Here is a 21,283-nt window from a genome sequence, read left to right on the forward strand (position 1 = left end):
TTTAGATCCCCCTCTGCTTGATAACTGGCACAAAACAGCATTCATTATTTCTCACCTGCTGTCTCTACCCCACTAAAATGACTCAAAAGTCACAGACTTCTTATAACCAGGGAGTTGATCATGAGGAGGGACCAGGGATCACGAAAAGATGAAAACCATTCTGTTAAATACCTTTAAACGATGAGATCTGAGAAAAAGCATCAACTAAACGTAATTAAAAAACATCCACGATTGTTTGTGAAAATGTAGCAAGTTGAAACTCTGTCTAAGGTTAGTAAGAAACTTCTCTCAGTGTGTTACTGAAATTTACTTCCTGATGCTAATGCACATGATATAAAACTACTGTAGAGGAGAAAAACATTATCCCTGCAGTGACGAAGTACCAAGCATTTCTGCTGTGCTTGTGGCAGGTTAAGATCCGTGCTACTTAGAAGGGGGTAGGTGCTCAGACCAGGACCACGGCAGCAGCAGCAGCAGCACCTGCAGACCTTGGGGATGGGGATTTACAGCTGAGCCATATCCCCAGGTGGCTCTGAGCTGCAGTTTCCCTGGCGACTCAGGGAACCCTGTGCACATTGAAGTTTGCAGAACACCTTTCCTCTGTTTTTCCTGCCACCCTGCTCTAGGCTCTACCTCGCTTCACCTGGATGATACAGCTTCTGATGACTCAAGCTCCTGTTCCCTTCCCTCGGGGTAAAGTTCGTATTTTCAACCTGGCCTCCAAGCCCTTTCCAACTGGCCAACCTCTTCACTCTTTTCACTTTTTATGTCTTGACATCGAACAAACCCTCCTCTCTTTTCAAATCCCCATTTGGCTCTGGGCCTCTCTGATCTTCGTGCAATTCCTACTTCTTTTTCCCCAGATTCAACCCTACCTCCTGCAAGAAGCCAGTTCTAACCACTAGCGACACCGATTCTCTTCTCTGTGTAGTTCATGTTCATGATTTGATTAGCGTGGGCTCCTGCCTTATACTGTGACTTACTCCCTTTTTCAAAGCCAAGGTATAAAATATGGCATGTGTGTCAAGTGCACTAATCTTAAAAGTTCATCTTGATGGCTTTGTAACATTTGTATATGCTCATGTTCATTTTTCTCTTTACGTGTATGGTTTATCTGCCTAACTCCTGAGGACTGTTTAAGGCAGAAGTGTGCCTTTTTTTTTTCCTCTAGAAAGAAGCCCCAGATAGTCAACATCTGATATATTTTAGTCTAAATCTTTTACTGTGTTCAGTCATCCTGAATAAAAACTGCTGAATTGTTTGTTTTGCTACTATCCAAGAGGGAGGGACGGTGTATAAACCTGGAAGACCAGGAGCAAACATTTCAATTTGGGGAAATGCTCTGAAGAAAAAGGACACAGTGCTTTGAAGGAGACACAACAGCGCGCTGGCTGAGTGCCCACTGCAGCCCTTAACCCACTGTGTACGTTGTCATTAGAGAGCTCTAGGCATCATCGTGGTAAGAGCCCAAGGGAGCTATGCCTTCACACCAGGGACATGACTAGGAGCGAGCTGAGCTGGGTACCACACCAGGCCCAGTAATTGTGACAAAGACTGAGGTTGTTTTACCATCTAGTCGTAGAAAAACAAACCTGGGTAAACGAGGTTTTTACTAATGCGTCAGTTGATTAAAAAAAAAATTACAGGTGGTTATTCATCGGTTTATTCAACGTCCACTGGCTTGTAGATTTTTGTCAATAGTATTGAAGGTCTTGAGCTTTGGATTTTGGCTATAGAAATGCCTCCTAGAGAATGGTGTACATATTACAGAGGAAGCATCTGCTTTATGATGTGAGATTTGTTTGGCTAACTTGAGACCATGTTCAGTTAATCAGGTTTTCAGACTGGTGCTTATTTTAGGTGGCTCTTTGCCAAATTAAGGACACAGGGCAGGCAACGCAGTGTACAAGACTCATAGCACACCTCTATCTGAAGGGCACACATACGCATTAACACTTCCAGAAGAAACAGCTTTAGTAAGATTTTTCCAATGGCACATGTTATCATCTGAACTAAAATAAATAGTTCATAAAACTATATCCCAAATTCATGTGAAAACTGTGCATGTGAAAGCAGAAAATAAAAAAGAAGTAAGAGTAAAAATTGTACTAGTGGCTGTATGGAACATTAACTATATCCTTGGTATGTTTGATTTGAGCCTTTTATAAATTTTATCTATCATCAGTCCAGGTCAGTTTCTCTTCTTTTCTTCTTTTTTTTTTTTAAGCCCAGGTTAGTTTCAAGATGAGGGGAAGAATCTTGTTGCCATGACAAAACTATTATAGTAAAGAATTAATAGCTAGGGTTTCTGGAAATATACACGGACATTCCATGTTAACAAAACAGAAATGAAGGTGGTAATGGGGACTTTGGAAAGATACCACACTTTCTGAACCAAATCTACCTCTGAATTTTTTTCTTTAAATAGTTTTTCAAACAGGATGCACACTCACATGCAATAACATGCAATTTAAACTGATTTATTTGACAAACTTCTGTGGCTTACATTTCAGCATTTCATCAACTGCAAAAGTGAGGAAATAATTCATGGGCCTGGTATGTTTTTGAAAATATTTATGGTTCATAAAAATGTACATTCATATAGTTTGAAATGAACATATTTTAAGAAAGTTCAGGCATATACAAGCATTGTTTAATCTCACAAAATATATTAATTTTGCTGGGAATATTTGTACTATAAAAGGGTCTTTAATTTACCAAAGGATTGAATACTAGCTATATTTTAAGTTGTAATTATTTTTTCCAGTCTAAAGAGGGGTTACAACTCATGCTATACTCACATAGCTGCTTTTGTGCAACCATGTGGATGGGAAGAGACACCAAAAGGGGAGAGTTCTAGAAAGAAGGTACAGGGAGGACAATCGACAGGTGTCCCTTACAGAAAACTTCGGAACAACACCCAGTCAGTTATAAAGACACTTAAATATGAGGGTCACCCTCATCTGCATATACCTGTTCATTTTTTTTTTTTCTTAATACACTCATTCATACTGGAAAACATAATGGTGACTAATTTGGTCATGAATCTTTCAAAGGCCTTGGAAGAGTCCCTCTAAGTTACCTTCCAAAACACTGTAATTCTTTTATGGGGAAATCTACCAGTGAAGGAAAAGGGGGAATTTGAAACATTCTGAAGTATTTGAGTTAGATTAATCTACTTGCCCAGGCAAAGCCTCCATGTTTGGAGGCTATGAGAAAGTGGTGGCTACGGGCTTTACCATGCAGCCAGAGAATACACACTGCTGTTCGAGAAAGACGAAAGGCAGCACAGATGGGCTCTAGGCTTGGAGGGTCAACCCTGCTGTCCTATTCTGCATATTGCCTTCTTTCCAGACTTCCAGCTGGCTGCACGTATATTTGTTTTTTGCATGGCTAAATAAAACATCCAACTTCTATTTCTAAGGTTCTTCTCAACAAGTTGTTGCTTTAAAAGAAAATAAAAAATGCAAATAATTAGAACTTAAAAAGCAGTTCTAATTTTATATCTATTTTTGGTTATTAATAATTAAAGAAAACCTACAAACACACCACCCCAGGGTTTTCTCAAACCAATCAACAGTTCTTTGGCAATGTCAGAGTCATATGACCGCCATGCTAATTAACATACTTTATGACAAGTCTAATTAAAGTGTTGAAATAGAAAAAGAACTAAAAATGTGTTCAAGATGTTCATTTGAAACTGTCATGTTCAACTGTGTCTTCTGGAAAAACTCTTTAGTAAAGGAAAATATAAATGAGCCAACAGATTTTTCTCATAATAAATGAAATTATGTGGCACTTTTTCCAGTTATAAAAGGAGAACTACCACACAGAAAATTTGTGGAACATAAACAGCAAGAAATATTACGCAGAATGCCCTACCATAATTTTAGTATAAGTTACCAGAACTGATCAATAGAACGGTAGTCTGGATGTGATGGCAAAGAAGAAAATATATACAGAAATAGCAGTGTCCGTTAAGTTGAATGACGTATTGATAGCCCTGTAATCAATCTAAGTAATCATTCTCCTCTCTGTAATTTTTATGCACCACCTGTCAATTCTAGATATTACCAATTACACTAGATTAAAAAAAAAGTTCAACTTTGATAAATTCAGGCAGAAAACGGAATACACGGAACAACAGTTTTGACCAAATTTTTGAGAAAGATTCATACACACCAAATTCACTAGTTCTGTTAAGAGGCAGCTATAAAAATACACATCACAAGCTATACGGAACTTTAAAATCCAGTTAAGATGGAGGAAGCCTGGAATTTCTTAGTGTATCTGGAGAGCACTGTAAACCCAAAGGTAGAAGCATCTTAAGTAAAGAGCATTTCAGCATTCTTGCATGTTCAGTTTCTACTGTATAATATCTCACTAATATACAGAGCATTTGAGAAGGTGGCTACGGTCAGGAAACCTCAGAATGGGTTCTGTCGTCACACCTGATCCCGCAGGCGGGCCAGTCTCTGGGACAGTTCATCCTGCTCGGCGGAAGCCACGCTAGTGCCTACGGAGCCGGTCTGCCCCTGCGGCAGCTCCATGTTGAGGTCTAGGCCAGCCTCGTCTGCCATTTCCTGGAGCAGCATATCCACTTGGTTCTGGGGAGTGGTCAGCGTAGTCGTGCTGCTCATCGTGTCTTCCATTTGCTGCGTCTGGACGTCCAGCGTCTCAAACTGGTGCTCAAATTTGTCCATCAGAGCAGAGATCTTCTCCAGATTCATAGTCTTCAACGTCGCATCCATCGACTTAACCACACCGGCCATCGACTTGGTCACCTTGCCCATCGTCACCGCCGTCTGGACTCTGGCAGCCACCGCATCGACCCGCGCACTCATTCTCAAGAAATTCACCGCCTGGTTCTTCTGGCGAATGGCATTTTCGGCGTGTATCCTCGCCACTTCCATGTTGCCCTTCTGAATGGCCTTTTTAATCTTGGCCTTTTCGGCCTTTTCCTCCTTGTCGCATTTTTTGGCACTCCTGCTGAGTTCTTTGGCGGCGAACTTTAGGTTGAACAGGTGTTTCTCCATGTTGGACATAGTTGGACAGTTCCTTAAGGTCGGTGGCCAGGGCCAAAATGAGCTCGGAAGAGGGAGAAAAAGGGCAGATCCGCTCCTGGCCGCCGCTCCTTTGTTTTGGTCCCACTTCCTGTTTCTGCCGCGCGCGGCGCAGACGGTGACGTTAGAGCCCGGCGCCGGGGTGGGGCCTGCGGGACGCGGGGCGGGGTCAGGGGAGGGGCCTAGGCGACCAGAGAGCCTGCAGATGTCCCCGGAGGCGGGGCTCGGACCGGACGACGCAGACGTGGGTCCGGTCGCTCCGGACACTGTGGTTGTCAATTAGGGCGCTCGCTCTCTAAGCCCAGTTTTGAAAGTATTTATACATTAGTAAATTCACAAAAACTAGTGTCCACGCACACCTGGGAATATATCCATCGAAGCATCCATCTAGGCAGTGTCTAGAACTACGAGTAAAAAAATCTCTGAACTCCAGCCTGGCAGGCCTTAAGGTATCTGGTAAAAGGGTTGAAAAGCAGCAAAGCATCAACTAGGTTTGCAGACTAATGCTTTCTTTATTTGCATGGGTAACTGCCACTTTCTCAGGGACCCTGAAGCCGTGGATCAATAAATCATCGACAAAACAAAACAGAAGTTGCATCATTGACTTGCTTGGAGCATTTGGATACTCTTTTTACGGCAAGGGATGAAAATTCCTTCACAACCGTGGATCACCATATCCTTCCCGCAGCTCTCAGTTCTGCGTAGAGATGTGTCGCCAGCAACGATCATCCAAAAATCCTTCTGTGGTTTAGTCATAAAAGGACCCATCTTTTGCTGACACAATTCTATCTATTTGATGTTTTATAAATATCCAAGGAACTTCACTCACAGTTAAGCTTGACAGGCTACACTGTCATTTTAAATCATGAAGGCAAAGAATGATGAAGTGTTGGGACCCACCCCCTCTGGGATACATCAAACTGTCACTTTAAAAACGCAGGCTTTCAAGCGGCATCAGTGTGTGCTATAGTTTTGTTTTTTTTCCTTGAAAGATTCTTCAGGTACACACAATAACAAAACACAAGAAGGCCAAACCTGCCCTAAGGAGCCAGGCTGAAAATGAATACTGAGAGCTAATTCTGTTTAGAGAAAATTTTCATCCAGTGTCTCGCCGACCATCCCTTTCAGTTTCCTGTGGTAACTTGCCAGCAGTCTTGAACCGCAGAGTAAAGGAGTGCTGGTGCCCCTTGCATCTTCTGAAAACACGGTGCTGATTATATGGCTCACTTGCTCCAAAACCTGGGCATAAACGCTAAACTTCTCTAGGAGGCTTACTGGGTCCCCCACCTTCTTTCCTTTCCTTCCCCTATGTGCCAGTCAAACCAGACGGAAGCATGGAAGTCTAGGATCATTTGTGTCATTTGACCAGTGTGGACAGTAAGGTACACTCGATGCTCCTCTCTCTATGTATACTTAGTCCCTGCTGCCTGGCGTTACACAGCATGCATCTCTGCCTATTGAGATCCTGCCCTTTCTCCAAAGCCACCTTCTCCATGAAGCCTCCCAGGAGCCCCCTCCTCTGGGCCGCCCCTGTACCCTGTGTCTCTGCCCTAGCACACAGGGCATAATTCCTGATTCAGGGCCTATGGGTGTGAGGGCACCTACTGTATTATGAAAACCCAGTGGGGTGGATGCTACGAACACCGCGGATTTACTGGTCAGGAAACTGCAGCACAGAGAGCAAAGCAACAGGCCCGAGACCACACACCTGCTAAGCGTTAGAAATAAGATTCTGCGGAGAGAGTGAGACCAGTAATAAAACAAGGCGGAGTCCAATCGGTTAACAAGAATAAAAGACTAACCATCTTTGGCTTAAAAGAAGCTGGTGACTTAGCTGTTCTTTTGAGAAGACAGCGAATCACATTGACTTCAAGGTTCACGTGACCTAAGTCAGGTGATAAAAGGAACTGACATGCCCTGATGGTACAGTTATTGATGGATGGCCCAGCTCCTCTCTGGGCTGGGGTGGAGTTCCAGAAGCCGTATTTTCAGATTCAGGACAGCCAGGAACACGGAAGAGGCCAGACTTGCCTTTGGCCAGTGCTCTTCCTTTTCCTTCTGAGCTCAGGAGTAGCAGTCCTCAGGCACCATCCTCTTTTCTCCCCTATGAATACCAGCCAACTCCATTGTTTCAGTGTGATCTATAGTTAACACTCTCACTTCTACACTTCTAGAGCGAAGTTTCCTTCCGTGTTCCGGTATCCCCAACTGTCTCCTGCCACTGGAGAATTTTAGGAGCCAAACTGACTGTTTGGCAACTCCTTCAATGGACTGAACTGCAAGTCCTAAACCCCCAAACCCATTCATCCTACTTCTTAAATGGCACCTCTGTCCCTGCAGTTGTTCAAGCCACATTTTTAGGAATAATCATGGACAACTCCCTTCTCTATACCTACATTCTGTCACTAAGTTCTTCATTCTTTACTTCCCATCAAGGGTGAAAACCTTCAGGGTCTGTTTCTGACTAGCATGCTTTCTTTCATAGCTAGCAAAGGGGAGATTATTTTGAGTTTATGAAAGATTTTCAAAGGCAACTTTGGTCCTGTGGCAATTCTGACTGCACATGAGAATGTTCTGGACTCATTTCATGGTGCAAAGAAAGAATACAGACCCTCCTTGATTTACGGTATACTACATCTCAATAAACCCACTGTACGTTGAAAATATAATTTGAAAATGCATTTAATACACTTAACCTATTGAACCTCATAGCTGAACCTTGCCCACCTTAAACATGCTCAGAACACTCCCATTAGTCTACAGTTGGGCCAAATCATCTAACACAAAGCCCATTTTATGATCCAGCATTGACTATCTCATGGAATTGAGCACTGTACTGAAAGCAGCGAACACAAGGGCTGTATGGGTGTAGAATGGTTCTGAGAGTGCTATCCTTGTGATCATGTGGCTGTCTGGGAGCTTGTCACTGCTTCTGCCCAGGCCTTCTGGAGAGGAGCTCACTGTGCATCGCTAACCTGGGATAAGATCCAAATTCCAAGTATGGTTTCTACTGAATACGTATTGGTTCCACACCATTGTAAAGCTGAAAAGTTGTAGTTGAAATATCATTAAATCTGGGACCCTCTGTATACAGTTTACCATCCTGGGACTAGTCAGAACTTCTGCATTAATAATACCACCTTATAACACCCAGAGCCAAAGTAGAAACTTCCTTCTTAGGGACTGTAAGAAAATTTTGATTAGAGTAAAGACATTTCCAGAAAGCTGTGAGTCAAACCAGTTAATTATTTTTATCGTAAAATGAGCAAGAAAAATAATGTTTCAATTTAGCTTCTATGGCCTATTTTTTCTTTCTTCCTTTGAACTAATACATGAGATATTTAAGCAGGACCTATGGCTTGGTTTCACTGGAAAAGAGTCACGTGTTCAATCTAAATACATTCCAAAATAAATGAAGGAACTAAATATACATGAAAAATAATTTTATTGTGTGTGTTAAATGATTGCTGACTTCTCACAGGTCGTCTTCCCATGGTTTTGAAATGTTGTGCCTTGAATTCTCTTTTAGAACTCCTCCTCACTCACCATAATTTGTACCTATGTATATATTTTGATTTGCTCAGTAGCAGTCTGTTCCTTTAGATCTTTCCATGGTGACTTTTGGTTCTTAAGTCAGACTTCACCCCTGATACTGATCAACCTCTGGGGCACACAGATGCTTCATAAATTTCTGCTGAATGTATGAATGCATCCAAAGAAAACAGCATTGGATATATACCCACTTGGTGACCATTTCGAGGACTATATTACATACTTATGGTATCACTGTATATATTACATTTATATCTATCACTCTTTTATTTCGGAACACAGTTACAATTTAAACTTCAAGAGTCCTCAAACCTTGGGAAACTGCAAAGTCATTGTACCTCAACTATGTTAACATGATGTCAAGGTTTGTGAGATGAGACCAGGAAAGAGTTGGAAACAGAGAAGCTGAACTCGAGTGGGCTTCCACATTGTTGTGCATGCTGGCTGGTGATGTCTGGGTTATTAGCTCTCATGGTGATGTGGGAAATTAACACTCTTAGGAGTATCCGAATTCCTATGTCCTGATGGTCTCATTTGGTATCTACCATTGTACTAACACAGGGATTCTCCTGTTCCTTCTCTACACTGAATAACTTACCAATTTGATGACAGGCTGAAAATTAAATCTAGATACTCCTGGCCCTTTGAGGACAGTCCCTGATTTCTTTTGGTGCTGAGCAAAGCAATGGTCACCTTGTTCTAGATGTTCATAGAACTGGCAGGGAGGGGTGTGTGCTCCATATGCCTTCCTAGTTCTCCTTGTAACAAAGAAAGATCTGGATTTAGGAAAAATCAATGGTAGTCATTCTTCTTCTTCTTTTTTTTAAGTAGTCTTTAAACATGACTTTGCCTGCTTGGGTTTTGTTAGACTGTCTTTAGTTCAGTCTTACTTTAAGACGGTTTTGGACTTTCCCAAGTAAAGCAGCAATAGGAAAGCGGTGGGAGCCGTATGCAATGTGGTGCTGACTGGACATTGGGCACCGGGCTCTTTTCTGTTCTGGGCAAAGCTGTGTGATCATTTGTGTGACCCAGACCTCACTGGGCATCATTTCATCATTTATAAAGCTGGAAAGGCATCATATAAAACCATGATCTAACAGTGAGCAATAATGCCTACATCAGGCCTTGGCACCTTCAGGAAGGACTGTTCAAAACTACCAAGTTAAAAAAAAAAACCCTCAGAATAATTCAGACATAATGTGTTTTGACAAAGGTGTGAAGCAACAAAGACTTTCACACACTACTAGTGAGGGTGTCAGTAGATACAATCATTGGGGAAAAATTAGCATTCTCTAATAAAGTTAAACTATGAATCTCCTATGAGCACCAATTCCATATCTATTATCTGCCCTAGGAAAAATTTCGCACACGTATACTGGGTTACGAAACGAAATGTTCAGGGCATCATTATTTGTTATAGCCCAAACCTGGAAACAACTCAGCTGTGCATGAACAGAACAGAAAAATAAATTGTAGAGTTTCATAATTGAATATTATGTAGTAAATGAAAGTAAATAGCTATAACCATAATCAACACATGAATAAATCTTAGAAACTTAATTTGAGCAAAAAAACCCCAGACCAAAATGGTATACACTGCAAAATTTCATTTAAAAAAAATCTCTGAAACAATCTGTATAGATTCACTGTAAAATTTACTAAGAGAAAATGTGTCTTATCTAAATTGTCCTTTTGCCAGCAACTGGTGATGGATGTTTGCAGATCTCACAGGAACATGTGGAGTAGATTAAGCAAAAAAGAGAAGGCAGACTGTGTCTATTTCTATGTGAATCCTCCATTTACAGAACACTCTGTAGAAAGAAAATCTACTTCTTTGATGGGGTTCCTGCCTCAGAGGGAGAGAAAAATTTGAGTAAAAATGAAATTACAGAAGGAAAACAAAAACCTGAAATATTTTTTGTCTGTGAGATGAGCGATGCATTCCTCTTTCTAATCACTGTTCCCATTTTTCACCAGAAATCTTCATTATGCTACTTTATTCTTCTTTTTAAGAAAAGCTTATTTCCCTGCAGAGAAACACATGGCGATATCTCCTGCTGCCTGACTGTCTAATGGGACATTGGTGGGGCATCCTGAAGCCACAGTTCTGGATGGAGAGCAATTTCACAACTACTGATCTGGAGCAAATGAGTAGGACTGCACACCGGCTTGTCCAGGCCACTCTGGGAAACAGCAAGCTGGCTGTTCCCACGTAACTTTTTTTTAAAAAAACTTGTACATTAGACTTACAACCTGCGAGTTAAAAAATTGTTCATGTGCATACTAGGCAGCAAATTTCACTGCATATGAAAACCTGCTCTTGTCCTCCTCTCGGTGCACCTTGTATATATATCATGAAATCAGATCATCGGAAGCTGGGAGGTTCCCCAGAGCTAGTTTGGACAGGGTCCTGGGAGATGGTGGTGGTGGTAGGGTCTTGCTGCTGCTCCTGGGAACAAGTGTGTGCAGCAGACGCACTCCTATTCCTAATTAATGCTGCGTCTGACCTGCCACGAGACACAGCATGCAAGTCACAGTTAAATTATGCTTAAGTCAAGTGACTTAGAATACCCATGGCCACAGGGCAGACAGTACTAGTTCTAACAACTGCATATTCTGAGAACCATTTAGAGTCCTTTCAATTCTAGTTTAACCCCCACTATACATATAAAAAGGAAGGAGTCATTGGCCATTAGTGTCTATGCAAGACTAAGCCTGGTCATCCCTTGTAGTCAAGGAAGAAGGCAATGAAACCAAATTAAAGCAATTAAAGGCACACATAAACATCTGTTAAATTCAGCTGGCGTCTTCAGCTTAAGAAGCAACACCATTTTAGAAACCAAATATAGCTTAATTCAGTGAGCCCTACTAGAAACTATCTATTTATTATTTATTTATTTAAAGATTTATTGATTTTTTAGAGAGAGTGCATGAGTGAGAGCTGAAGAGGGTGAAGGAGAGAGAGACCCAAGCAGACTCCTTGCTGAGCGTGGGGTCTGAGGCGGGGGCTTGGTCCCAGGACCTGGAGATCATAACCTGAGATGAAACCAAGAGTCAGACCCTTGACCGACTGTACCACCCAGGTGCCCCAAATAATTCATTTTTAACCCTTCTATATAGAATGTAAAAAGCTTTATAACAAAGCAGAGTATTTCTTGTCACGTCTATACTTCTATAATGTAATATGGCAGGATTCAGTTTTCTCTGAGACAGTGAATACTGGTGGCTTAAAAGGAGGTCAAAGATCGATATATATATATATGTATTATATTTTAAAAATATTTTATTTATATCATATTTATACATTTATATATTATTTATTTATATGTATTTTATATATTTATATATAAATATATATTTATATTAATGTATATATATTTATATGATAAAATATTTTTAATTATATATAAATTCAACATATATTAAATATAATAAATATAAATATATATAATATAAAATATATTAAAAATATATATTTAAGTGTTAACGTCATGGGGCGCCTGGGTGGCTCAGTTGGTTGGGCATCTGCCTTCAGTTCAGGTCATGATCCTGGGGTTCTGGGATCGAGCCCCACATGGGGCTTCCTGCTCAGCAGGGCGTCCGCTTCTCTCCCCTAACCCCTCTTGCCTGCTCGTGTACTCGCTCTCTCTTTCATGCTGTCTCTCTCTTTCAAAGAAGTAAATAAAATCTTTAAAAAAAAAAAAGAAACCTTGCCTCTTTTAAAAATAAATAAAGTGTTAACCTCAAAATGGTTTTGAACTCAAGTCACTGGAAGGAAGAGACCTCAACTGAAGCATAATGGATCTGCATTCTTGTCCTTTCATCTTTGATGGGGTTGGGCTAGAATCCTCCAGCTCATGCCTATATCCCATAAATATTTACCGAGTTCACCGTTCAGGGACGGTAGGTAAGTATCTGCAAACGTGATGTTTGTGTAATGTTCCAGAAAGCAGGGGTATTTATTCCTCCCAGCGCTTCTTCTCCTGGAAGGTTCTGCCCAATCGGGGCACTGAGGTGCCAGCTGAGTCTTCCTGACAAATTCAACATGTGGCTTCCTTTCTAGGAACCACCAGGCTGCCTCAGGACATGATTAATCATGTCCTAAATATAGTAAGTCCCAGCCAAGATTAACATCTGGAAAACAATACTTAATAGTGAATCTAACTACTGTAGGAAAAAGAAAATAAAATTTTTTTTGAGCAGTTTAGGGGTTAAAGGAGAATTCAAAGCTACATGAATTTCACCTTACAGGACTGTGTGAGACTCTGTGACTTCTTCAATGTCACTTACATGAAACAGAACAAAGAAACAACCACAAGTGGCAGTCAGCACGGTTCCTGCTCACTTGGAAGCTTCCTGGTGTTTCCTTTCTGCCAGCGTCCCACAACGGTGTCCCACTATCTGCCCTAGGTCCTTACAAGGAAGCTGCCCTTTAGAATCTAATTGTGGAAGCATGTAGTTGGAGAAAGAAGCTGTAGGGAGAGCCTTCTGAGGAGGGGTGCCCCCGGGGCTCTCTATTTTCAGCAACGAAGTATGTGATTTGTTCAGATCACACCGTGTGTCAGAGGAAGAACCCGAATGAGAAACGGGCCTATTAAGTCTCCTAGATTTTAGAAGATATATTTAGTCACTGCCTGCCTCCTGGCAGAGTATGGCAAAGTGATTTCTTTCTTAGCAGTTACCGTTTGTCTCAGGTAGCTGATAGGAAGACTCTTTCTTTCCTTCCTCACAGAAATAATGCAGAATATGAATTCCAGATTCCCAGTAACATAAAATAGATTAAGACACAAAGGCATACCATGCACTTAATTGTAGTCATATGAATACAAGTGCTAGTGAGCAAATGGAAATTCTCTTTGTGCTTAGATTTCCTTAATCTAAAAATAATAATAGAATAAACTTGTATTTGAAAGGTGGCTTTTCACTGATATCATGGGTTCTAATTATTATGTGATCAATGTGGTCTGGTGTTAAGAAAGATACGTAATTCTAACCACTGACGCGTGTCAGTGGTATTTTTTTCTTTCTCCCTGTTTCTTTGATATGTTACCCAAGGGTAGCTTCCTTATTTGCTAAATCCAACTTAAAGGCTTATAATTAAATTTCTTGAGACTGTGAACAGATTCTTGTCGTCTACTGGGAGGAGGGAAGTAGTCGTACAATGTACTGCGATGGTACAAAGTTTTCTCTGAGATGGTGGGCACGTCTGTCCTAAAGGAGGCCATGCGGTCGCAACCATCGATATTTCCTTCCTTTAAAGGGCTGCATAATATTCCATTGTATTGACAGACCACATTTTGTTTCTCCGTTCATCATTATGATGGACTTTTTCTTTGTTTCTACTCTCTGGCTATTTTGAATAATGCTTCTACGAACGGATAGTGTGCCTCGATCTGAGCTTTACAGCAAAACTGAGTCTGCGTACAAGAGAACGGTGACTATGAATGACAGAGAACACAGAGAAGGAAAAGTTTTGAAAGTCCACTCAACTAACAACTATTTCTTGACCACCTACTACGAGGCAGGCATGGTTCCAGGTACAGCAAGTAACAATCCCACGCGAGCAGCCAACAATGGCACAGGAACCATCCGTGAGGAAGAGTTTAAAAAACTTGATTAGATATACTATTCACTCAACATCTGTTTAATGAGTCTTTACAGTGTCAGGCTCTGCATGGACAGGAGTAACTCAAAATGCCATGGGAATAACTTCTGATAAAATTACCTGATAAAATGACAATTCTTTTTTAGAGATTTAATATAGGTCTTAATGATGTATTTTCAGCATGAGACTCATATTTTCAATCAGTGCTTTTGCTTTTGCATTTCTCCACTTTTCTGTCTTACACTGATTTAAAAACGGAAGCATGGAGCACCTGGGTGGCTCAGTGGGTTAAAGCCTCTGCCTTCGGCTCAGGTCAGGATCCCAGGGTCCTGGGATCGAGCCTTGCGTCGGGCTCTCTGCTCAGCGGGCAGCCTGCTTCCTCCTCTCTCTCTGCCTGCCTCTCTGCCTGCTTGTGATCTCTGTCTGTCAAATAAATAAATAAAATCTTAAAAAAAAAAAAACGGAAGCATGTGTAAAATGTGAAATGTTATCAGTCTTACACTGAACGCTTTCCACAGCGTAACTACAGTTGCAGTTTGAGTGCAGAGATGAACCAGAACTCAACGGACGGGGTCAGGAATACGAACTTCAATCAAGCAATTGTTCACCACTTTTGAATGGAGTCTCTCCCCTGCCTTGGAATTAACTAGAAAGGCCCTGAAATTAGGAAATCCCCATGATCAGCAGTGTCCAGATTAATTTTACCAAGGCATCCAAGTTAAGATTTAACAGGACTAATTCCAATAGGGAATCCCAGCCGAAGGTGCGTTCGCAGTGCACGATTCCATGTAATCAGTTTCAGGACATTTTCATCACTCTGAGAGGAAACCTTGTACCTGTCAGGCAGTCACTGCTCATCTGCCTCCCTCACCCTCCCTCAGCGCTATGCAACCGTCATCTACTTTCTGTCTCTATATGTCTGTTCTGGGCATTTCATAGACATGGAGTCATACAACATGTGGCCTTCTGTGTCCGCCTTTCACGGAGCGTAATGTTTCCAAGGCTCTTCCATGCTGTAGCCTGTATCAGTGATTCATTCCTTTTCATAGCTAGGAAATTGTCCATTGCAAAGAGGAACCACATTTCGTGTGTCCATTCATCAACTGACGGGCATATGGGTTGTTCCCACTTTTCAGTTCCTAGGAATAATGCTGCTGGGCATATTCATTTGCCTTGAAATTTTTGTGGGGTCGTATGTTTTCCATTCTCTTAAATACGTATCTGGGAGTGGAACTGCTGGGTCATATGGGAACTCTGTGATTACCTTTTTCTAGAACTGCTAGACTGTTTTCTGGAGGTGCTGTATCATTTTATATTGCCACCAGCAACATCCGAGGGTTCCAATTTCTCCACATGCTTGCCAACATTTGTTTTTATTTGATTTTTGATTACAGCCATCCTCATGGCCGTGAAGTCGTATCATATCATGGTTTGGTTTTGAGTTGCATTTCCCAATGGCTAATGCTGTTCAGCCTCGTCTCATGAGCTCATTGGTCATTCACATATCTTATTGGGGAACTGTCTATTCTGATCCTTTGCTCATTCTAAAATTGATAAAAACATTAACGTTAAAAATATTTAACCTTTTGTTCCTGAGCTGTAGGAATTATTTATATATTCTGGAATATAAGTCCCTTATAAGATACATGATTTATAAATATAGTCTCCCTTCTGTGATTGTCTTTTCACTTTCTTGAACCATGAGGAGGTCTATAAAAAATCCATCCTGGCTTTCATCTGCAAAGATGAACTGGATGGAAATGGAAGGTAGATGAGAGTGGCTTCAGAGAAGAAAATGGGTGCCCTTGTAAAAAATTCATTTATTTATAAGCTTAGGGCAAGGCCTCATCATCTTTACAATTCAGCACATGGTGGCACCTGGCACACACTTGAAGCTCAGATAACGTTGTACTTTTAACCTAAAACAGCCTCTTACATCTTCAGGTTTAAGATTTGAAATCTTGGATGAATCAAGCTGTGAGATGGCACGGTGTGGTCTTGTGTAATCTTAGGTGATTTGGTTTCCTCCTCTTTGAGTTAGTGTGAGGATCAAGTGGTCAACTTGTGGAATGCGCACAGAACAGTGCCCCACCTGGTAAATTTCTACAACTACCGGCTATCTCACAGCTACCCTTAGAGGCTTAGAAATCCGGGACACACCTGCAAGTCTTTCTGAAGCTGCACACTTTATTCATGGTTTTCAGTCTGAGGTCCTTGGGGTCCTTGGAAATGTTTCAAAGAATTTAGCAAACATTCTGGATAATTGTAATAAAACCCCTCCTACAGGCAAACGTCTTATGTGGCATGTTATAATGTGTGGAGTACAACTGGTGGGTTAACTCGAGCTGCTTTGTAATTTATTTTTCTGTAGCCTTCTGTACAGGTGTGTATCCCTCCACCTACATTTTATTATGACACACTTCAAACATACAACTTGAAATAATTTTATAGTGGATGCTTGAACACCCGCCATCTAGATTTTGCCATTATCATTTTACCGTACTTAAAAAAAAATCACATATCTATCTACCTTACTTTTGATGCATTTTGAAGAAATGGCAGACACCAGCTCACTTCCTCCTAAATACTCCAGCACACAGATCTTTGTCCGGACATCTTTGTCCATTTGCTCACAGTTTTTTTCGTTTGTTTGTTTTTTTCTGTTGAGGTAGAATTTAGGTCCACAGCAACAGAACTCTTGAGTGTACCTTTGTGGAATTTTGACATGTGTGAATGGACACGTGTGGAACCCAAGCTCCTATCAAGCTGTTATGCACATATTTTCCACTTCTTGCAGCCGTGCTGCTGTTTGGCAGGAAATCTGTGGGAGGACACTGGCCATCGTCAAGATGGCGCAGCACCTGACCGGTAGTATAACCACGAAGGTAAGTTCCCACGGGACACAGACGGTGCCACGCCCAGCTGCACCACCGCCCGTCCCATGCTGAGTCGTGGGCTCTCATCACAGAGCAACGATCACATCACCACAGGTGCAAATGTGGCCCAGAAGAGAATTCTGTCTTCAAGACTGTCTTTGTGCATTTAAAAGTTAAAAAACCAAAACATTTAAGTGTCTATCAGACTTTGTATTTATCTTCAGAAATGGGAGGAGGCTGCTAGGAAGATAATTTCTTACTCTTCCTTTCACATTCGGCATCATTTGACTTAAAATGTTTCTTGGGATGACAGAGCAAATTAAAACCGCAACAACGGAACAACAACAACCCTGTTTTTGCTACTATTTGCTGTTATTCATCTACATAAACAGGAGTATTCCCAAACCCTTTCCCCCGCAGGAAGAAACTGGATGTTGAACCCTAGTGAAAGACTCAATTGTCATCTCTGAGCACTGGGTTTCAATTCTGTTTTTATCAAAATGGCCACATGGATCTTATATGAAGTCAATGTGATCCATGTGAACATCTAAAATAAATTTCTCTCTAATAAAATACCACTCTGGTTTGATACATTTATTCTCGTAAAACACGACTTTGGTTTGGTATTTGATGCAAATTGCATTTAGTCCTGCTGCTACAATTTTGGAACCTGGCCTTAGTCTTTATTATTATTTTTTAATTTTTTTAAAAATTAAGATTTAATTTATTTATTTGGGAGAGAGAAAGAGAGAGAGGGTGAGGGAGCAATCACAAGCCGGGGGGAAGGGTAGAGGGAGAAGATTCCCTGCTGAGCCAGGAGCCCGATGAAGGACTCAATCCCAGGACTCTGGGATCATGACTGAGCCAAAGGCAGACCTTAACCGACTGAGCCACCCATGCACCCCACTGGCCTTAGTCTATAAACTGGGCCCTGGGGAGTGTTTCTTGGCACAACTGAGCCACCTCAAGGAGCATGGGACAGGCTAAGGGTGACGTGCTGGGCTTCTCACTGCTACTGACCCCTCCTCAATCCTGGTACCCCACATAGGACAGTTAGACAAGGGTTCTACTTCTAAGAAATAATTGGGGAAATACAGTTCCAAGGCAGCAAAAACATTACTATTAGTATTATTATTTACCACATATAGTTCAAAGGCTTGATTTTCACAGCCCTCAAAATGGATCTAACAATATCATATTATATGGGAAATATAATATGGGAAACACCAGAAACCAGTGTGATGTGCTGGGAGGGACAGGACTTGGAGCCCCATCTCAGCATCCTCTCTTTACAGGAGGTCTGAGGAGTCAATGAGGTGATGTGTGGGAACCCATCAGGATTCTCCACTCAAGGGAGTGGTTTTCTGAAAGATTTAAAAAATTCTATTGGTCTCTGATCCTTGACTCCTGGCCCAGAGCTTCTGAAATCCTTGTAATTCCAAAGTGGGAAGAACACTAGGGGCATCTTCTGTTCTAATATTTCGTTTTTGGCCCCCTGTTCCCGACACTGAGCTCCTAAATAAATATCTTGCACCTTTCTGTGTGACAGGAGCATCTTTTGTTTTGTTGAGGTGACTCTGGCTGGGCTCCTGGATGGGGCTGGTCACTGCAAGGACCAAGCCATGATTAGAAGCTTGGACCTTTCAGCTCTCCACTACTCCATCTTCCGGGAAGGGAAGAGGGGCTGGAGTTAAGGATAGATCATGCCTACATGATGAAGCCTCCATAAGGACAGGGCTTGGAGAGTCTCCAGGTTGGTGAACGCCTGCCTGTGCCAGGGGATGACACATCCCAGCTCCACGGAGACAGAGGCTCCTGTGCTCGAGACCCTTCCCGACCTCACCCTGCACATCTCTTCATGCGGCCGCTCATCTGTATCCTTTATCATTTCCTTTAATAAACCAGTATTCTTCGAGTTGTCAATGGCAGAGCAGACACTGTACATAACCTATTCCTTGAGACGGGCATCTGACATGGGGCAACCTCTTGGGACCGAGCCCTTAACCTGTGGCATGGGACACGGGCTCCAGGTAGACAGCATCAGAATTGAGTTGAATGGGACAACATCCAGCTGGTGTCGTGCTGAATGGCCTGCTGTGGGGAAAATACCTCACATGTCTGGTGTCAGAAGTGTTGGGGGTGTGGTCCCAGGTGAGTGTGAAGGAGACACAGGGGGAGAGGTGTGGGCTTCCTGCTCACACGGAAGCATGTGTGTCGCACAAGTCCTCTTCAGAGTTCCTTCTCAGGGCAGGGTTTCCAAACGGACGTGGGAGAAACAGATATAATCAGGGGTTGACCAACTTATTCTGAGCTATCTGGTCTACCTCCTTTGCCCTGATACTAAATTTATTCCTCATACCTAAAAAGAGGCAGACTGTACTGCCCACGAACAGCAACATTTCCAGTTCTACAGATCAAGAAAATAAATCTGACAACACATCCGGCCAGAGATGAAGATCAAAATGAGCGTTAAGAAGAACGTTTATGTGCCCCCACGTGGCTGATTATGTATTTAATGAGTTCAACAGTATAGAGCAACACACACATTTTAAATCACAGTTTCTCTTATTTTAAAATGACCTGGGGGAAAAAAAAATCAACCTTGAAGTTGAAACCTCATTTTTGCTAATAATTTCCTGATTGTCTCCAAAGCTTAGATTCGGGAACTTGGGAGCCATGGGAACCAAATGGCACTGGGGAGTAAATGTGGGAGATGCGGTCATCAAGGCTCCTGACAGATGGCCAAAGGCAGACAGGGACACAGCAGAAAATCACTGTACCCTTCTCACAACTCTTTCCTTTTTTTCTGGAATATTCTTTCTCTTTGAGAGTATTCTAAAACCAATTATTCAAATGGATGCGCTCCCAGAAGGGCTTATCACGTAAACAATCAGTACAAAGCCCAAGAACCTACACTCTGAGCTGTGGAGTTTCAAGTTACATTAAGCAAAGTCTGATTTTATAAACCTGTTCGAAAGATCCAATTTTCTCTGATTTTCTTTCTCCCAAAATAGCTGTTTCCATGGCTACATAATCACTTATTATTAGGACTTAGAGGAAATGCATTTTGGGGGATAATGCAGTAGAGATTGTCTTTTAATTTTCACAGTGGGAACTGGGCAATTCCGGATAAGATATAATCTCTGGTGATTTGCACAGCTTGCTTGGTGCCTCAAAGACTCATTTTCCCCCTAAGTACAATAGTTAATGCTCAATTATAATGACTGTTCCCATACTCCTGCAGCCAGGACGGTGGGTCTGGCTGCCTGCCTTACCGACCCTCTGCTCAGGGATGTGGGGGTGGCCACTGACTGGACCTGTGGGTCCCAGGGACAGTGGGTGAGGCCACGGCCTGATGCAGGCCACCTGGCCTTTAGCAAAACCGATCTCTCTGTTTCCTCTGGGATCTGGCCTGCAGATTACAGCGCGCACCTGCCTTTGGAATCCAGGGCTGAGAAAAGCAGACAGGGAGAGCAGGAACAGAAGAGCTGGTCCCCACAGCGCCTTTGACTCAGCAGTGGTGCCCCAGAGAGACTCAGAACAAATTCGCCATTTCTTGAAGTAGCCCGAGCAAGTACCACTCCTTGCATGTCAAATAGCATGATAAAGATCGCCATAGCTTTTTTCATTTTTATATCATGGGTGCTTTACAATTTGGGGGCTCCTGTTTGCTTATATGTGTTTTTAGAATCAGAGGGCATGCATTTGTGATTGATGGAGGCCTTCTAAAAAGCAGGCTTTGTAAATGCAAACATACACTTTCATCTGTGGTTGACAAGAGGACCCCCGGTTCAGCCAGGACCCTGCCCCTCTGGCCGATCTTGACCAGTGTTCTTGTTGCTTTTCCTGCCCTGACTCCCTCCCTCCTCCATAATCGTCCTTTTTTTAAAGATTGAGATATAATTCACATAACATAAATTCCACATAACATAAAAATTCACCAGTTTGAATTGTACAATGGTGTTTACTATAGTCACAAGGTTGTGCAACTATTAATACCATCCTATTCCAGAATGTTCCCATTATCCCCCAAAGAAATCCTATAACCACTAGCAGTCGCTCTCCATTTTCCCTGCCCCTGGCAACCAGTAAACTATTTTCTGTTTCTGTGGATTTGCTTATCCTGGACATTTCATATAAACCCAGCCCTATAATATGTGGCCTTTTGTGTCTGTCTTCTTTTACTT

The 21,283-nt window shown here is 42.0% G+C and overlaps 2 protein-coding genes across 4 annotated transcripts in view; both read right to left on the bottom strand.

The window, feature by feature from the left end:
- Positions 1-21,283, bottom strand: part of GNAL (G protein subunit alpha L) — a 138,149-nt gene that overhangs the window by 16,355 nt on the left and 100,511 nt on the right. The window lies entirely within an intron of this gene.
- Positions 2,465-5,156, bottom strand: CHMP1B (charged multivesicular body protein 1B). The gene has a single exon (XM_046024415.1). It carries the CDS (start codon positions 5,043-5,045, stop codon positions 4,446-4,448), a length of 600 nt encoding a protein of 199 aa, XP_045880371.1. The 5' UTR covers positions 5,046-5,156; the 3' UTR covers positions 2,465-4,445.

This window comes from Meles meles, chromosome 12 (genome assembly GCF_922984935.1).
Source record: "Meles meles chromosome 12, mMelMel3.1 paternal haplotype, whole genome shotgun sequence".
NCBI lineage: Eukaryota > Metazoa > Chordata > Mammalia > Carnivora > Mustelidae > Meles > Meles meles.